Source organism: Bos taurus, unplaced genomic scaffold, assembly GCF_002263795.3.
Source record: "Bos taurus isolate L1 Dominette 01449 registration number 42190680 breed Hereford unplaced genomic scaffold, ARS-UCD2.0 Super-Scaffold_1723_ScbfJmS_2085, whole genome shotgun sequence".
NCBI lineage: Eukaryota > Metazoa > Chordata > Mammalia > Artiodactyla > Bovidae > Bos > Bos taurus.
In genome coordinates this window covers 5,271,609-5,290,067 of record NW_020192292.1, presented here as the reverse complement: position 1 = coordinate 5,290,067, position 18,459 = coordinate 5,271,609, and the positions used below count along the sequence as shown (strand labels likewise).

The window sequence follows — 18,459 nt, the reverse complement described above, 5'->3', positions numbered from 1 at the left end:
CATACAACCAAGAGAAATCCCTAATACCAAGGTATCATTATCTAAGCAGTATTTCAATTAAGGGTGCCCCTGTCACAATGTACTAGGGTTACAATTTTCAGCATAAAACAAATTACCTTCCAAGTTTCCCGTTCTTTCTGGGTCTTTTGGTTATACCAAGGTTCATCATTATGTGGGGTACTTTGCCAAACATACTTTAGAGTAGTGCATATTGCAGCTTTGGTCAGTAAGATAAATAAATACACAATCAGGAAAGCATTAATGGATCTGAAAAATAAGATATTATGAATTTAAAAACCATTGAAATACTGAAGATATCAACTAGGTATAGACTAAATTGTTCAGTTTTCTAAAGCTTCTCCTATGTACAACGTGTAACCATAGTGCAGGCCTGTATGGGTGAACCTCGGTCATCACTGCTAAAGCATTACTCTTGACTGGTAAAATGGAAAAGCCAGTCCTAACCATAATCCAAAGGGAAATGGCTGATTAGCTCAACACACCTTTAGTAAGGATCCTATAAAGTGACAGAACACACACACCATTACCTACTCAACCCTTATAAAAGGAGTAGATTGTTTCCAAACCTGAATCCTAAAGGTTTGGAATAGAGGGTAGAGAAGCAAATGTGAAATAGTCAAGCTTAGTGTGGATTCTTTTAATGCAAAAGTAGAGCTATGAAGAAGGTGTTGCTGATATGCTGCATGTCCATGGCAACAGGAGAGTAAGGTTGTGCAAATGGCTTTGAAGGTGTGTCAAGTACCACACAATTATTTGCAAGGAGACCATTATCTGTGTTGTGCCATATAGCAACTAGAGGACCCCAAACCATTAACTGTCAGCAAAAGAGAATAAATTTTACCTAAACTCTGCCCGTGAATAGCTAAGTGAGCTTAGGTAAATCACTTATCATCTCTAAGACTATTTCTCTATCTGTAAAGTGTTCAGACTAACAGGAATTACTCCAAGTTGCTTAAAGGATTAAACCAAATCAGCCATACAAAACAATGAGCACAGTTTCTGGAACAAAAGAAGTGCTTAAAATGGTAATGCTATCACAATTTATGTTGTTTTTTCATACTGTTGATACTTGGAAATATTGAGAAGTAACAATTTCAGTTCAATAACAAGTAAAGAAATTGTGAGGCACACTAACTTTTCAACAGCAGAACGTTTCTGAGATTTCCCTTGGTAGTTCAATGCCATTTTGGTTTCCATTCCAGTGTAAACAGCAACTCCTAAGGAATAACAATACGATGAAAATGAGGTTACAAATGAGACTGTCAACCCAACTCCCCACCCAGCTGGATCTACCAACTTTTTCAATCTATAAAAATAGTAATTCTAAACTCTCTTCTATTTACCAGTTAATAATCATTTACAGTATATTTTTATAATATAATTTTAATCAACATAGTTTGTCATATTTCAAGTTAGTTTACCATCTTATAAATTCCCAACACCTAAAAAGAGACTTAGACTAAATGGAATTAAATGCCATGTTCAATTTTTTTACTGCACTATTTATGAACATTTAGGTATTAAAAGGCCTATTTCTAGTAAGTATATCTTAAAAAAACGTTCACCATATATCTTCTTGGTATTTTTTAGTGTAGCTCCTTTCAACAAGAGATTTTCAGGTCCCAAAGACCTAAACAAAAAATGAACACAACTTATTCAAAGAGTCCAACTAATAGCACCATCAACTTTGGGGACATAGTTTGCTCTTGCACACATCTATTTTCAAAAGATTCAGGATGCATCTGTCTACTTATATGCTTACTAACACAAGATGAGTTGAAAAATCCTCCCCTCTGAAGTTACTTAGGGTATAGCAGATAGAAGCACACAGTACAGGAGATGCCAGCAACACAAAAAGGTAAAGACATGCACAGAGGTAAAAGGACTATGAGTCATGAAAAGCCAAGATAACAGCAGACAGCAAGAAACAGAAAGAAAAAGTGACTGTAAAAGACTGGAAAAGCAAAAGTAAAGGAAGGAGACATGGTGCTGTATTTATAGAGCGCAAACCCGCCTTTGAGGGGGGATCACTGAGCTCCTGGTGTTTAACTTCCTTCTGAGCACTGGCTATAAAGGCCAAGTGGAAAAGTTAAAATAACTGACTGGGTGATCGAAGAGGGGAAAAAACATCCCTTTTTATATGAATTGTTTCATTATCAACTATTAAGCCTTTCATTTTACATAAGTCCAGCTAATTCTTCCAGCATTTTGTCTACCATCTAGTCCCTAAATTATTCTCCCTTAAAACACTGCTTTCCAGATATACTTCCAATATGGTCAGGCACTTCACAACCAAGGACAATTAACAGAGTACATAAAACATATTTGGGAATAATGGTCAAAGAAGTCTGGAGTTCTACAATTTTAGAAACCCTCATCATCACTTCCAACACCACCCTCTCCCAGGACATCAGTGGCTAGTTACTCCAGATTTATTCACTTTCCCCCCATCCCTTTCTATAAAAGAAAGTATTTAGCTATTTTAATGGGCTTAAAAGAGAAACATCCCTCCCCTAAAAGGACAGATTAAAGGAATTATAAACTAACCTGGCAACAGCTTCAATACTATTACTATAGATATTGATTCGGCCAACAAACCTGCAAAAAGAATATAATAGCACATATGTCTTCTATATCTAGATAAAATCTATTTACCCCAAATATGGGAATGAATCAAAATACAAATAATGCAAAAAAAGATAAGACAATAAACTACAAAAGCCTATTGTCTGAATTTTAAAAGAAAAAGCTAAGTTGAACCAATATGGTATATAACATTTTCATCTCATTTTTAAAATATTACAGATTATAAGAATGTAAACAAAGATTCTAAGTTGATTTTCAAGATCTACTTGGCACCACGCATGCACACAATACCCCTCTCATCTATACTTCATATAAATAATTGGCTTCTATTTTACATTTATGTGAAGAAAGGGTTCTGGTGCTAAACCATCTTTCAAAACCATAAGTTCAGTAATTCTTTCACTTGAGCATGCATCAGAATTACTGAAGGGCTTCTTAAACCATAGATTTCTAGGCCCCATCCCCAGGCTTTTGGTTTAGGTAAGAATTTGAATCTGCATTTCCCACAAGTTTCTGGTGATGTGGATGCTGTTGGCCTGAGATCATCCTTTGAGAAACAGCCATTAGGGAACACTTGATTGATTACCATCTTGGAAATTTCCAAGCTGTGTCCTGCAGCTGATCTGAATACTGAGCTTGATCTGATCAAGTGATCAGATATATGGCTATGCACATGGTAATCTACATTTCTGAAAAATATGGTAAAAAGTTATAAATCCTTAGTAAGAATGTTATGAGTATTTTACTATGTACATTATGATTTTTTTTCAGAAAAACTGAATTATTATGAAATATACAAAATATGAACATCTGCATTCATTCAACATGTATTAACTGCACCATACTATGCCTCCTAATAAGCAAGAAAAATGTGTTCCTTGCACCAAATAACATAATCAGGCAATTACAATGTAGGTGATGATTACTAGGGTGGTGGAGGTATTAGGCTGGCCAAAAAATTTGTTTGGGTTTTTCTGTACGATGTTGCAGAAAAACTCCCAATGAACTTTTTGGCCAATCCAATAGAAGGTATTCTGAAGTCACATACCAAGGGTACTCAATCTATTAGAGACATTAGGAATAACCTTCCCTCACTAAAAATCTCCTTCATATTTAAGGTAACTGAAAAATTTAGGAGTTACCCTATAAATATGTAAGGATCTATATTACTCTCTAACTCACAAAATCAGTCACTCCCCTTTCTGTGATTCCATGCTTCCTGAAGGCAGCAAACAGCTATTCTGCTCTGTGATCCTAAGTTCCTACTATCAAGATGGATACAGAAGAAGGGAAAAAATAAGGAATGATACGAAGGAGGGAGGGTATAATTCTTATAGAAGTATGAGAACTTTCTTTTTCCACTACTGGGCATTGTTGTAAGCCACATCCCACTATTTGGTCCCCTTTTACGATCAACAGCATTCATTAACAAGATGAGTACCATGGGAGATGGATGCCATCTGTAATGGCAGAAGAGAATATAATTAATTGGCTCATTTGGCCATAAACCCATTATTCTACCCTCATTAATACCATGCTCTAATCAACCAAACTAATCAGCAGTCTTAAAAATCAAATGCCTTCCTTGGTGATCCAGTGACTAAAACTCTATGCTCCCAATGCAGGGGACCTGGGTTCAATCCTGGGTTGGAGAACTAGATCCCACATGCCGCAACTGAGACTTGGCACAGCCAAATGTGTTGTGCTGTGCTACGCTAGTCACTCGGTCATGTCCGACTCTTTAGCCAAATAAATAAACAGTACAAAAAAAAAATCAAATACCAAATTTTTGACAACCCACAATGACTGTTAATCAGCAACTCTACTCCAGAAAGCCTAGGCGTAGCAAAACAGAGGAAATCACACCATTTCACTGCTCCCTCAACTTAGCCGTTCAATTGGACAAGAAACAGCCTATATACAATACTTAGTTCATCATGATCCTCATAAAAAAGGATAGAGTGCCTACTAATTGCACGGTCCCACATTTCCTTCTCTCTTTACTGTTGGATGACACGTAAAGTGTTTTATTTTTGTTTTAATTAACTCTGTCTAGTGCACAAGTTTGACAGCTCAGGCTTATGGGATTATATAATCTTAAAATGTGATGGACGGCCATGTCTACAAATAAAAATAATAAAAGAAAAACCACAAGTGAGATGCCTGAGCCCACAATAATTTATCTTAGGCTGGTAGTGAACAAGGCTGATTTGATTCATTTGTCTGCCAGAAGGAAGGAACAGCTCATAAAAACACAAATGAAAGGAGGCTGGTAAGTGGTGGGTATTTCAATACTGATGGCAAAGAGAAGCAAAGCCATCAGACAGCAGTAAAATGAAACCAGGTAATTCTTACTTGTAGAGGTCAGGTTGAGGCTGTTCACATTCAATTGCTGCTCTGAGGTTATCAATGGATTCGACTGTACGCAGTTCAATGGTATCACGTACCGCATAATGTGTCTAGATGAAAGCAGAAGAAAAAACAAAAACAGCCCCCCCCAAAAAGAAAAAAATTATAATCATACACCCACCTGATTTCAGGAACACTATGTTTTTAGTAAGAGGCTTTGGCAGAATAATACGAATACATCTCCAACTAGATAAACTTTATGGTATTATTCTTAAAATATATTACAATAATTAAAAAGTGAACTCTGCTGTGAAGGGATTTCAAAGATAATGAGAAAACTAAAAGCTTTTCTTGATACTGACAGCAGAGAAAATTCCATTTGCACCATGCATATAATTAACTGAAAACCCCATGAAAAATTTAAAACACTTTTTTTCCCCTCCTATTTATAGAACTGAGACCTATTATTTTGCTCACCATAGTATATGGTGAAGTTAACATACAAATAAGAATTGAATCACTCTTTTGGTCATAAGAATACTAACATTTTGCTAACAGAAAGAAAAAAAATCATCAATAGTTCCCATTACACAAACAGCAAAATTAATGATCTTGAAAATGCTTCAAGTAGCTACAGTTCATGTGAGGAGCAGAGACATGATGTATCTTGCTTTAGTCAGACAGTTAGAATATTCTACTAGGGTATATTATGTACTTACTTGATTGACCCAGAACTCAGGGCAGGCTCCAATGAATCCTTTTATAAATCATCAAAGAAGGGCTGACACAGACTCAAAGACTACACTACTTACGCTGAAGGAAAGCTGTTGCATGATCTTTGGAGAATATTATGGAATTGCCTGAGCTATATTTTAAACTATCTCCTGACGTTGAAAACCTATGTACTTTTAGCTAATTTGATCAGATTAACTTAAGTGGAAAATGAAACCACTTGAAAGTTAAGTTTTCTTCTTCTACACAACTTTGTCCCTTATTAGGAAATCTTGAGGTAGATTTCTCAATTTTCACCTTGACATTCCCTTAAATATAACTTTGTTTTCGAATAGTTGAAATGGGACTAGTTCATCACCATGCCCCTGAAGCGGTAACAAAATTAGTTATCTAACAGGCATTTAAGTTCCTTTACCACACACTGAATCCTGGTCCTTGAGTTCAGATAGCATAAACAAGTGGAGGAAAGCCCTCAAGAAGATACACGGAGGTGAGCACATGAGTGCTCTTCCTTAAAGGCAGCAGCACATAGAGGATAAATCTTCATGCCCTGTGGAACTCTGGATGATAGACAAGAACTGATTGTGCCAGAAAGTACCAGGGAAGTCAGTTATCCTCCAGTTTGAACAAATTTACTCTCACATATTTTTAATTCTTCCTAGTTGCAATAAAGCAACTAGTTTGCCAAACTATACCCTAAGGTATTTTTTAAAAGTAATCAAGCCAATAGCTTAGATTTTCAAAATGCCAGGAATAAACATTTTAAAAAAGAGGATATTCATCACTTTAAAAAAAAAAAACAGATCAAACTTAGAGTACCTTAGATGAAGGTGAGAGTACCTTCAGATGTAGTTATTTTCATAGCTATGTAGTTTCAGCCTAAAGAGCACTTTCATTTTAAAAGCCTAAATACAATGTGGAATGGGTTAATGTCAATATGAAATGTAAAAAGTGCTATAAAAATGTGGTGGCTTTTATCTAGGGTGTGGACTTCTCACCCAACACCACCCTTTCCCCCAAAGCTGAGTATTTGCTTAGAAGTTTCAAAGACAGTTATATAAACACTGTCTTCAAATACAGAATTTCCACAAATAGGAAAAAATAAGGTAAAAGATTAGGGGCAGTGGGACGGAATATTGCATGATTACCCATCCTTAGCTGAGAATGTTTACCTTGCAATTCGATTCCCCATCAAGACTGGCTGTGGTAACATAACAGGTTCCATCAACTGTGCAGGATGACAGAAGAATAAGATCACAGGGAAAGGTTTCATCTGCCTGTACTTCTACTATATCACCGACCTAGTACAGAGAGAAAAATAAGTATCAATGTTCTTAATTCCAAACAAAGCATTTATTATACCTCCAACTAAAGTCAAAACAGTAGCAAAAGACCTCTCCCCATCTAAGGCTTAGAATGTCTCAGCATCCTATACCACGTGAAAGGTGACGAAACAATAGTACTCAACATTCAGAGTCCTCTTTAAGGTCACAAGGACTTACGATGCTTTCAGATTATCTGAGTATTGAACTTTAATCTCTGATACGTGATTTCATTACCCAGAGACTCTTTTGCTCTCTGATATGTTTGGCATTGGTGTTTGATAAGAGAATGACCATTATCATTTCATGACTGAATCAAGAAAATCTATACATTTTCATTTGAGTACTTCAAGAACACTGGGCAGCTGCACTCCCACTCTGCATCAAGATAAATATTTCTAAATGCTTTGCCTTCCATGTGGTAATAGCTATTAGTGTCGGGTGACAGTTCTCTCTTTAGTGCTCAGAAAATCTCACTTAATTAGAGAGGCATTAGGTCATTTTCCAACAATTCATCTGCTATCAGTTAGTGCCCAAAGCTCAAGTAGAAAAAAAACCTGAGAGAAGAAACCATGAATGATTTCTAGTGCATAATTTAATAATGTATGAAATCAATCATAATGATTAAAACACAGATCTTTACAACTTGATTTTATATCCCAGCTCTGCCACTTAACTATATGACCTTGGGTTAAGTGTCTTTGATGATTACAACTACCTCATAGGATTGGTTTTGAGTATGAAATGAGGATACAAGTAAAGTGGTTCGCAAAGTACCCGGCACAAAGTTACCAACTGATAGTTGTTTATTAAATTATTACTAATATTCTGCAACTACTTTACTTCGAACTTATGAATAGTCATAAAATTTTTTAGAAGGATGTAAGAAATTATCCAGCCCAGTCCATTCCAACATTTTCCATGCCATGGCACACATAGAAAATGATAAATTAACACTTTTTTTAACAGCACTCCCAGATAAAGGGAGGAGGCTGCTAGTGAAAGACGACAACCCACTTTAGGGAGTCAATATCTAGCTTACCAGTTTGGACACACTGGTTATAAAACATGGAACTAATAAATGACACACCTGCCTTCCAATTGCTACATAATTTGGCAGATAAAGATGAGGGTTTCAAGATCTATTCAGAAACGATTTTATTTTCCTTGCCAATTTTAATCAGTAGCCACGAACAACAGCATCAATAATGAAACTAATTTGTAAATAATATTTTATTCTCTTGGATCTTTCCTTCACATCCGTAAATACTTATGTTGCTTAAGCACAATCTATGCTTAAATACACAGAAGCAAAAAAACAAACAAAATCCTAAAGCATCTCAGAAGAAGGAAACACTCATCTAAAGGATGGAAGATGATTCCCAGGCACTGATAAATATAAACCACAATTTCTTCTATAACACTGACAATCACCTCAGATAGGAAAAGGTCTCTGCACCTGGAGTGCAAGTTAAGGCTGGTAAGATGGACTGGGGCCAGACCACCAAAGGTCTGACAGGTCAGGTTCAGGTGTTGAGGCCTCACCCTGAAGCCAAGGGGGGACCGAGAAAGGACTTTTAAAGAAAGGGAACAACATGGTTCAGTTAGACAATCAACTCTAGGGTTGTTTCCACTTAACTTGTACAAAGTCAACAAGAGAACCTCACCATCCATTATGACAAACATTAGAAAAAGTCAGATAATCAAGAGAATTGTAAGTTTTTTGGGTTCATCAAAGAGTTGAGGTTGCAGGGCAACCAAGTTAACTGAATTTCAAAGGGCAAAAAGTCCCTCTGAGGAGAGGCGGGAGAAACTGACTCTTTCACAATTAACAAAGCACAGGAGGAAGAGATGGCTGTCATAAAAGTGCACAGGAAGAAAATAACTAGATTTTCAACCAATTGTAAAAGGCTTGGGAGGGGCCAATGTGACAGTTTCAAATCTCTGCAAGCCTCAGAGAAAAGAGGAGACCATAAGCACACATCAGTTCTTCTCTCTGGGCATCCACTGGGTGCTCACGAGAAAGGTACAGGCATACAGGTTTGACTGAGTGCTGTGGAGAAACAGGCAAAATATGCTCTAACTGTGGACCCTTTCCTCATAGGGTGCAAAAGCCATCTGTGCCTAAGAGCAAGGCAAGAAACCCTCCCTGGCAGGGTCTCAGGGACATGTAACTCCTGCTAGTGGAGAGGTAGAACAAAGCCAACTGCTGCTGGGGATAGACAGGAAACACCCTCATATTGAGGACCTGGTACTAATAAAAGGCAAAGTTCAGCTGCCAAGGGACATTGGGATGGAGATCAGGAAAGAGTGCTGAAAGTTCTACCCTGAGGCAAAGGTGCATAAAGGCTGCCTAATAATGAGAGAGTAGGAGAATCAAGAAACCACTTGGATCCCATCAGGAACCCTGCAAAGAATAACAAGATAGATTAATTTACCATTGGGGGAGGAGAAAGGGCACACAGAGAGGCATCCACTGTGTCTCAGGAATGCAGGACCTGCTGAAAGCAGATAGTGGAACAGGAACACTGAGAAAACCCCTGTGGCAGCCCAGCCGTGCAGGAATTTAGAGTCCACGGAGGTACTGAAAGCATCAACATCTACAGCAAACTCCAAAGCCAGCCAACTCCTGACCAGACTGACTCAATCCCCAACACTGATGGACTGGCTGACAGAAGAGGTATGACCACTGCAGACCAGAAATACAGGTTACCTGCCTCGATCTCTAGCATTCTTTTCCATGCACTGTCCATTAAAAACATGAAATGCACAAAACCCAGAGAAAAATGACCTATCATCAGATTTTAGAATTAAGAAACAGGGATAGAAAATTAGCTATGAGTAAAATACTGATATATTTATTGGAGGGAGTTTCTGGTTGTCCAGTGGTTAAGACTGCATTCCCAGTGCAAGGGGGCATGGGTTCAACCACTGGTTGAGGTACTGAGATCCCTCATGCCTTGACCCCTCCCCAGCAAAAAAGTAAGTATTTACTGGAAAACACAGATAACATATATGTGCAGATGAAGAATTTGGGCCAGCAAGATGGGAACTTAAAAAAAAAAAAAGCAAATAGAAAAGTGAGAAATGACAAGCATGGCATGAGAGATAAATATGTCCTTCAATGGGCTTATCAGCAGACTGGATATGACAAAAGAAATCATCAGTAAAACTGAAGAAACTCTTCCAATATTTCTAATGCCAAAACCCATACCCTTTCCCTTACAAATGACTATGCTTTTCCACTGGAATTCCTCAAGGCCTGCTGCTCTTCTCTATGTTTTACATCAGTTCAGTTCAGTTGCTCAGTCGTGTCTCACTCTTTGTGACCCCATGGACTGCAGCATGCCAGGCTTCCTTGTCCATCACCAACTCCTGGAGTTTACTCAAACTCATGTCCATTGAGTCAGTGATGCCATTCAACCATTTCATCCTCTGTCGTCCCCTTCTCCTCCTGCCTTCAATCTTTCCCAGCATCAGGGTCTTTTCAAATGAGTCAGTTCTTCGCATCAGGTGGCCAAAATATTGGAGTTTCAGCTTCAACATCAGTCCTTCCAATGAACACCCAGGACTGATTTCCTTTAGGATGGACTGGTTGGATTTCCTTGCAGTCCAAGGGACTCTCAAGAGTCTTCTCCAACACCACAGTTCAAAAGCATCAATTCTTTGGTGTTCAGCTTTCTTTATAGTCCAACTCTCACATCCATACATGACTACTGGAAAAACCATAGCTTTGACTAAATGGACCTTTGTTGGCAAAGTAATGTCTCTGCTTTTTAATATGCTATCTAGGTTGGTCATAACTTTCCTTTCAAGGGGCAAGCGTCTTTTAATTTCATGGCTGCAGTCACCATCTGCAGTGATTTTGGAGCCCAGAAACATAAAGTCTGACACTGTTTCCACTGTTTCCCCATCTATTTGCCATGAAGTGATGGGACCAGATGTCATGATCTTAGTTTTCTGAATGTTGAGTTTTAAGCCAACTTTCTCACTCTCCTTTCTTTTATCAAGGGGCTCTTTAGTTCTTGTTTGCTTTCTGCCGTAAGGGTGGTGCCATCTGCCTATCTGAGGTTATTGATATTTCTCCTGGCAATCTTGATTCCAACTTGTGCTTCATCATGTTTTACATGATTCCACCCAAATTTCTATTTCCACCTAAAACATCTCCTCTGAGCTCCAGGCTTGACAATTCCATCTGGCTATCTAATAAGAATCTCAAAATGAACATGGCCCAAACCTATTCTTCTCCCAGTCCTTTCCAACTTATTTAATAGCACCAGCATTTTGTTTAATAGCACTACCTAATACAAGTAGTTGCTCAGGGCAAAATCAAGGAGGCTATCTTTATTCTTTTTTGCTCTTTTTCTCACTCTCTCCATGGAATACATCAGTAAGTCCAGATTTTATCTACAATAAATATCCTGAATAGATCCATTTATCTTGATCACGCAATAGGAGGGACAAAGTTGTGCTTATGAGCATGGACGCCACATCCAGACTTCCTTCAATTCAAATCCCAGCTTTCCCACTTATAAGTTATGGACAAGTTTCTTAACCTCCCTATGCCTCAGTTTCATCATCAGTAAAGAGGGGATAACAAAAGTACCTATTTCATAGGACTGTTGTAAAGTAAGGATTAATGAATTAACAGAATGTAGAAGGGAGTGCCTGGCATATTTATGTTACATACAAATGTTAACAAATATTTCTATTTTTATTGTTATTGTCTTTTCTACTATCACCCTATATAACCTTACATTTTGCTTATACTACAGCAGTAACCACCTAACAGGTTTCCCTCATTCTACTTTTGCTCATGCCTCTACTTTGCTTGGGCTTTCCAGGTGGCACTATGGTAAAGAATCAGCTTACCAATGTAAGAGACATGGGTTTGATCCCTGGGTCAGGAAGATCCCCTGGAAGAGGACATGGCAACCCACTCTAGTATTCATGCCTGGAGAATTCCGTGGATAGAGGAACATGGATGGCTACAGTCCTTAGTGTTGCAAAAGAGTCGGACACGACTTAGCAACTGGGCACACTAACTACTTTTCTTAATCTTCAAAGTTGCCTTTTTTAAGAGTAAGATCAAGTCACTCTCTAGCTTTGAAACCCTTTAAAAAATACCCAGTGCACTGAGGATACAGAACAAGTCACTCTCCTGTTCAACATGAGTATCCACACTCCCCAGCCAAGCAATCACTCGAACACTTTTAGTTTATAGGCATCTCTTTATAACACAAATACTCCAGAAAGGGCTCAATCAAGCAGCATTTCACACAACAGCATCAACTAATGTAACTGAGATTATACCCGGCTGAGGTCAGCCAAAGATAAGTAGCCTAGTGAGAAAAGGTGGAAGATGGGGGTCCTTCTAAGGCAGTGGGGGTGACAGCAAAAACAGAAAGAGGAAATGAGAGAAAAGGAGAGAAAAGTGGGAGACTTTATTTACTTTGCAATTTTATTTCATAACCTGGAAGCAACAGATTTAATAATATGAATCATTTATGCTGCCTTTGGTTCTTATGTGAACAAAAAGCTGAGTTTCTACTAATGGTTTGGAAACTTCAGATCCTAACCACTCCAGTTCATCACAAGGCCCTCCCTTCTGGGATGCGGAAAATAGAAAAAAGAGTGGGAGAAATACAGTCTATGTCAAACTTGGGTAACTCTCCCAGTCTGTGGCCTTCCTCCCATCATTACTATAAGAAGGTGTAAGATGGTTTACTTATTGCTGGGGATATGGAGAACTTAAGCTTGAAATTCTGGGTATTAAGTAAATAATTCAGCGGTGATAATAATTGATAAAACAATAGAGAGGACAGTATCATTTTGTATGAACTCATACCACAGCCCTGAACAATTCTGTTTCACACATCTTCTTCCCTTGCTCTGAAGAATTTGATTTCCATTAACTTTCATATTGTAATTCATATTCATATAGAAACATTCTTTTAACAATAACACAACACTGACAAACAATTTTGGAAGATTAACACAATTGGAAGATTAACATAATTGACAAACCCTTAGCTACAATCAAAAAAAAAAAGACTCAAACATCTGAAAAAAGAGGAAACCACAACTGATGCCAGAGAAATAAAAATTTTACGATTATACAAGACTACTACAACTACATGCCAATTGATAAGTACCTAGAAACATACAACCTACCAAAGCTGGATCACTGAGAAATAAAGAAATCTGAGCAGATCCAAAACCAGTGAGAAGACTGAAGTAGGAATCAAAAATCTCACCCAAAAGATAAGCCCAGGATTAGATGACTTCACTGAAGAATGCTACCCAGCATTTGAAGAAGAAATAACAATCCTTCCTAATCCTTCTAAAGAATCAAAGAGGTAGGAACACCTTCAAACTTATTCTGAGCCCAGCATTATCCTGATATTATCACCAGAAAAAGACACTGCAAGAAAATGACGTACCAATTTTCTCAACAAATAATGATACATTAAAATACTAACAAATTAAAAATCAGTAACATTAAAATGATCATGCTCCATGACCAAATGAAATTTATTATTGGGATCCAAGAATATATATGAAAATCAATCAATATAATGCAGCATATAAACAATGTGTTGCATGATCATCTCAGTTAATGCAAAAAAGACATTTAGCAAAATTCAACACTCTTTCATGATAAAAATATTTAATAAAATAGGAAGAGAAGTAAATGATCACAATCTAATGAAAGTCTAAAGCTACTATCACACTAAATAGGCAAAGACTAAAACCTTTATCTCTAAGATCAGAAACAAAGCAAGGATGTCCACTCCAGAACTATTATCAATCATTGTACTAGAAGTTCTGGATAGAACAGTTAGACAAGAAACAAAAAAGGTATACAAATTGGGAAAGAAGTAACATTATCCTAATTTGCAGATGACATGATTTTATACGCAAAAAAGCCTCTAAAAATTCCACCAAAAATGTTAGAACAAATTAATTCAGCAAAGTTGCAGGAACTAAAATCAACACTCAAAAATCAGATGCATGCCTATACATTAACAATGACCAGTCCAAAAAGGAAATCAAGAAAACACTATCCTTTACAATAGCATCCAAAATGATAAAACACTTAGGAACAAACTTAAAGAAGTTAAAGAGTTGTACACTGACAGTTACAAAAGCACTGCTAAAAGAAATCAAAGAATACAAAGCAAATGGAAACATATTTCAAGTTCACAGATTGAAACACTTAATACTGTTAAAATGTGTATACCATCCAAAGTGATCTACACACTCAGTGGACTTCCTATCAAAATACCAATGGCATTTGTTTCAGAAATAGGAGAAAAAAAAAAAAAAAAACAAACTCTGACATTCATATGAAATCTCAAGGGACCATGAGATCTTGGAAAGATCTCCAAAAATGATCTTGAAAAGGAGAAACGAACTTGGAGGTCTTGCATTCCCAAATTTCTCCAAACACACTAGAAAGCAACAGTAATTAAGACTGGCATAAAGGCAGATACCTAAGACAATGAATTGAAAGCTAGAAATAAACTCTTGCACATAAGGTCAAATGACTTTCTACAAGTGTACCAAGACTATTCAATAGGGAATGAGAGTTTCTTCAACAAACAGCTTTGGGAAAACTGGGCATCTACTTATAAAAGTATTGATAAGAGTTGGATTCTCACCTTAGATCATATACAAAAATTAACAAGAAAAGAATGAAAGATCTAAATGTCAGACTTGATCCTACCAGACTCCTAGAAGAACATGGAGAAAAAGCTTCAGGACATCAGACTTGGCAATGATTTCTTGGATATGACACCAAAAGCACAGGATAAAAACCAAAATTAGAAAATGAGAATACATGATCAAAGAAAACAATCAATAGTGAAAAGGCAACCTACAGAATAAGAGAAAATATTTGCCAATCATATAGCTGACGAGGAGTTAATATCCAGAAAATAATCAATAGTGAAAAGGCAACCTACAGAATAGGAGAAAATATGTGCCAATCATATAGCTGATGAGGAGTTAATATCCAGAATATATAAGGAACTATCATGACTCAATAACAAATACCCCAATTAAAAATTGGGTCAATGACTTGCTTCCCTGGTGGCTCAGACGGTAAAGGATCTGCCCACAATGCAGGAGACCTGGGTTCAATCCCTGGGTAAGGAAGATTCCCTGGAGAAGCAAATGACAAACCACTCCAGTATTCTTGCCTAGAAAATCCCATGGACAGAGGAGTCTGGTGGGCTATAGTCCAGGGGGACACAAAGAGTCAGACACGACTGAGCGATTAACACTTAACACAAGGACTTGAACAGACATTTCTCCAAAGAAAATACACAACAGTCAATAGGCACATGAAATGATGCTCAACATCACCAATCATTAGGAAAATGCAAATGCAAACCACAATGAGATATCACTTTGTATCAGTCAGGATGCCCACTATCAAAAGAACAGAAAGTCCTCAAGAGGACCGGGAGAAGTTGAAAGCCTTGTGTATTCGGCACTAAAGTAAAATGGTACATCCATTATGGAAAACAGTATGGAAGTTTCTCCACAAATTAAAAACAGAATTACAATACAATCTAGAAATTCTACTTCTGGGTATATACCTAACATAATTCAAAGCAATAACTTGAGCTATTTGTACACCTGTGTTCACTGCAGCATTATTCACATAGCCAAAAGGTGGAAGCAAGCCAAACGTCCATCAACTGATGAATTAATCAAGTGTGGTATATACATACAATGGAGTATTATGTAGCTTTAAAAAATGGGAAATCCTGTCATGTGAAGATATTATACTAAGTGAAATAAGCCAGTCACAAAAGGACAGATACTATACATTTCCTATCACAGGAAGTATCTCTCTAAGGTAGTCCAAGTAACAGCAACAGAAAATACAAAAGTGTTTACCAAGGGCTACAGGCAGGGTGAATAATTGTTTAGTGGATATAGAGTTTCAGTGTTATAAAATGAAAAGGCTCTAGAGATCTGTTGTACAACAATGTGAATACTTAATACCACTGAACTGTATACTTAAAAAATAGTTAAGATGGTAAATTTAGTGTTAAAGTTCCACCATTCTATAGATAAGCAGATTGCACTCATTTCACATGCTATCAAGGTAATGCTCAAAAACTTTCATATGCTAGGCTTTAATATTACATGAACTGAGAACTTCCAGACGTACAAGCTAGATTTAGAAAAGGCAGGGGAACCAGAGATCACATTGCCAACATCTGTTGGATCACAGAAAAAGCAAGGGAATTCCAGAAAAGTATCTACTTTTGCTTCATTGACTATGCTGAAGGCTTTGATTGTGTGGATCACAACAACCCATGGAAAATTCTTCAAGAGATGGGAATACCAGACCACCTTACCTGTCTCCTGAGAAATCTGTATGCAGGTCAAGAAGGAACAGTTAGAACCAGACATGATGGAACAATGGACTGGTTCAAAATTGGAAAAGGAGTACATCAAGGCTGTATATTGTCACCCTGCTTAGTTAACTTATATGCAGAGTACATCATGTGAAATGCTGAGCTGGATGAAGCACAAGCTGGAATCAACACTGCCTGGAGAAATATCAACAACCTCAGATATGCAGATGATACCACTCTGATGGCAGAAAGTGAAGATAACTGAAGAGCCGCTTGATGAAGGTGAAAGAGGAGAGTGAAAAAGCTGGTCTAAAACTCAACATTCAAAACATGAATATCATGACATCCAGTCCCATCACTTCATGGCAAACAGATGGGAAAACAATGGAAAAAGAGGAACAATGGAAATATTTTCTTGGGCTCCAAAATCACTGCGGACGGTGATTGCAGCCACAAAATTAAAAGATGCTTGCTCCTTGGAAGAAAAGCTATAACAAACCTAAACAGCATATTAAAAAGCAGAGACGTAACTTTGCTGACAAAAGTCTGTAGAGTCAAAGCTAAGGTTTTTCCAGTAGTCATGTATGGATGTGAGAGCAGGACCATCAAGAAGGCTGAGTGCCAAAGAACTGATGCTTTCAAACTGTGGTGCTGGAGAAGACTGTTTAGAGTCCCTTGGACAGCAATAAGATCAAACCAGTCCATCCTAAAGGAAATCAGTGCTGAATATTCATTGGAGGGACTAATGCTAAAGCTGAAGTTCCAATACTTTGGCCACCTGATGTGAAGAGCTGACTCACTAGAAAAGACCCAGATGCTGGGACAGATTGAGGGCAGGAGGAGAAGGGGACGACAGAGGATGAGATGGTTGGATGGCATCACCAACTCAATGGACATGAGTCTGAGCAAACTCGAGGAGACAGTGAAAGACAGGGAAGCCTAGTGTGCTGCAGTTCATGAGGTCACAAAGAGTTGGGCACAACTTAGTGAATGAACAACAACATAGATAAGTATTAATAAAAACACAGGCATTAGAGCCTTAATATTCTTTAATTGTGAAGGACTATCATTTATTTTTCTAATTGTGTTCTTATTTTTTATCCCAATATCACAATAAAGTAAAAATAAGTAATACCTTAAGACTAGGATACAATATTTGTAAAAGACATATCTGATAAAGGACTGTTACCAATTTTCACAATATGAAAATGAGCAATCTGATTAAAAAACTGGGGAAAAGACCTAATAGACACCCCACCAAAGAAGATATTCAAATGCAAGTAAGCATATGGAATTATGCTCATTAGGGAATTGCAAATTAAGACCAAAATGAGATATCACTGTACAGTCTTTAGAATGGGCAAAATCTAGAATACTGACACAAATGCTGGCCAGGATATGGAGCAACAGAACTCTCATTTACTGCTTATGGGAAATGCAAAATGGGTAGCCATGTTGGAGATAGTCTGGAAGTTTCTTATAAAACTAAACACGTTCTTACCATTGATCCAGATAACACTCTGGTTTTTACCAAAATGAACTGAAATCTTATATTCACACATAGAGCTGCATATAGATGTTTATAATAGTTTTATTTCTAATGGCCAAAACATGGAAGCAAGCATGATGTCCTTCAGTGAGTGAGTGACTATTAAATAAACTGGTACATCTAGACAATGAAATATTATTTAGTGCTAAAAAGAAATGAGCTATCAAACCATGAAAAGATGGAGAAAACTCAAATGCATGTTACTAAGTGGAAAAAGCGAACTTGAAAAAGCTATACACGGTATGATTTTAACCACATGACACTAAGAAAAATGCAAAACTATGGAGACAGTAAAAGGAAGAGTGGTGACCAGGGGTTGGAGGGAGGGATGAACAGGCTAAGCACAGAGGATATTTAGGGCAGTGAAATGATTCTGTATAATACTGTAATGGTGGAGACATGTCCTTATACATTTGTTCAGACTCACTGAACATACATGATCAAGAGTGAAAACTAACTAACCTAAACTGTGGACTATCACTGTGATAGTGATATGATATGTCATTGGAGGTTCACTGATTGT

At 37.4% G+C, this 18,459-nt stretch overlaps 1 protein-coding gene across 1 annotated transcript in view; it reads right to left on the bottom strand.

The window, feature by feature from the left end:
* Window positions 1–18,459, bottom strand: part of LOC112441535 (phospholipid-transporting ATPase IG-like) — a 167,529-nt gene that overhangs the window by 61,446 nt on the left and 87,624 nt on the right. The window contains 6 exon segments of the mRNA XM_059884533.1: window positions 117–267; window positions 1,157–1,238; window positions 1,587–1,651; window positions 2,569–2,619; window positions 4,963–5,066; window positions 6,861–6,989. Of these exon segments, the coding sequence (XP_059740516.1) occupies window positions 117–267; window positions 1,157–1,238; window positions 1,587–1,651; window positions 2,569–2,619; window positions 4,963–5,066; window positions 6,861–6,989 (582 nt within the window).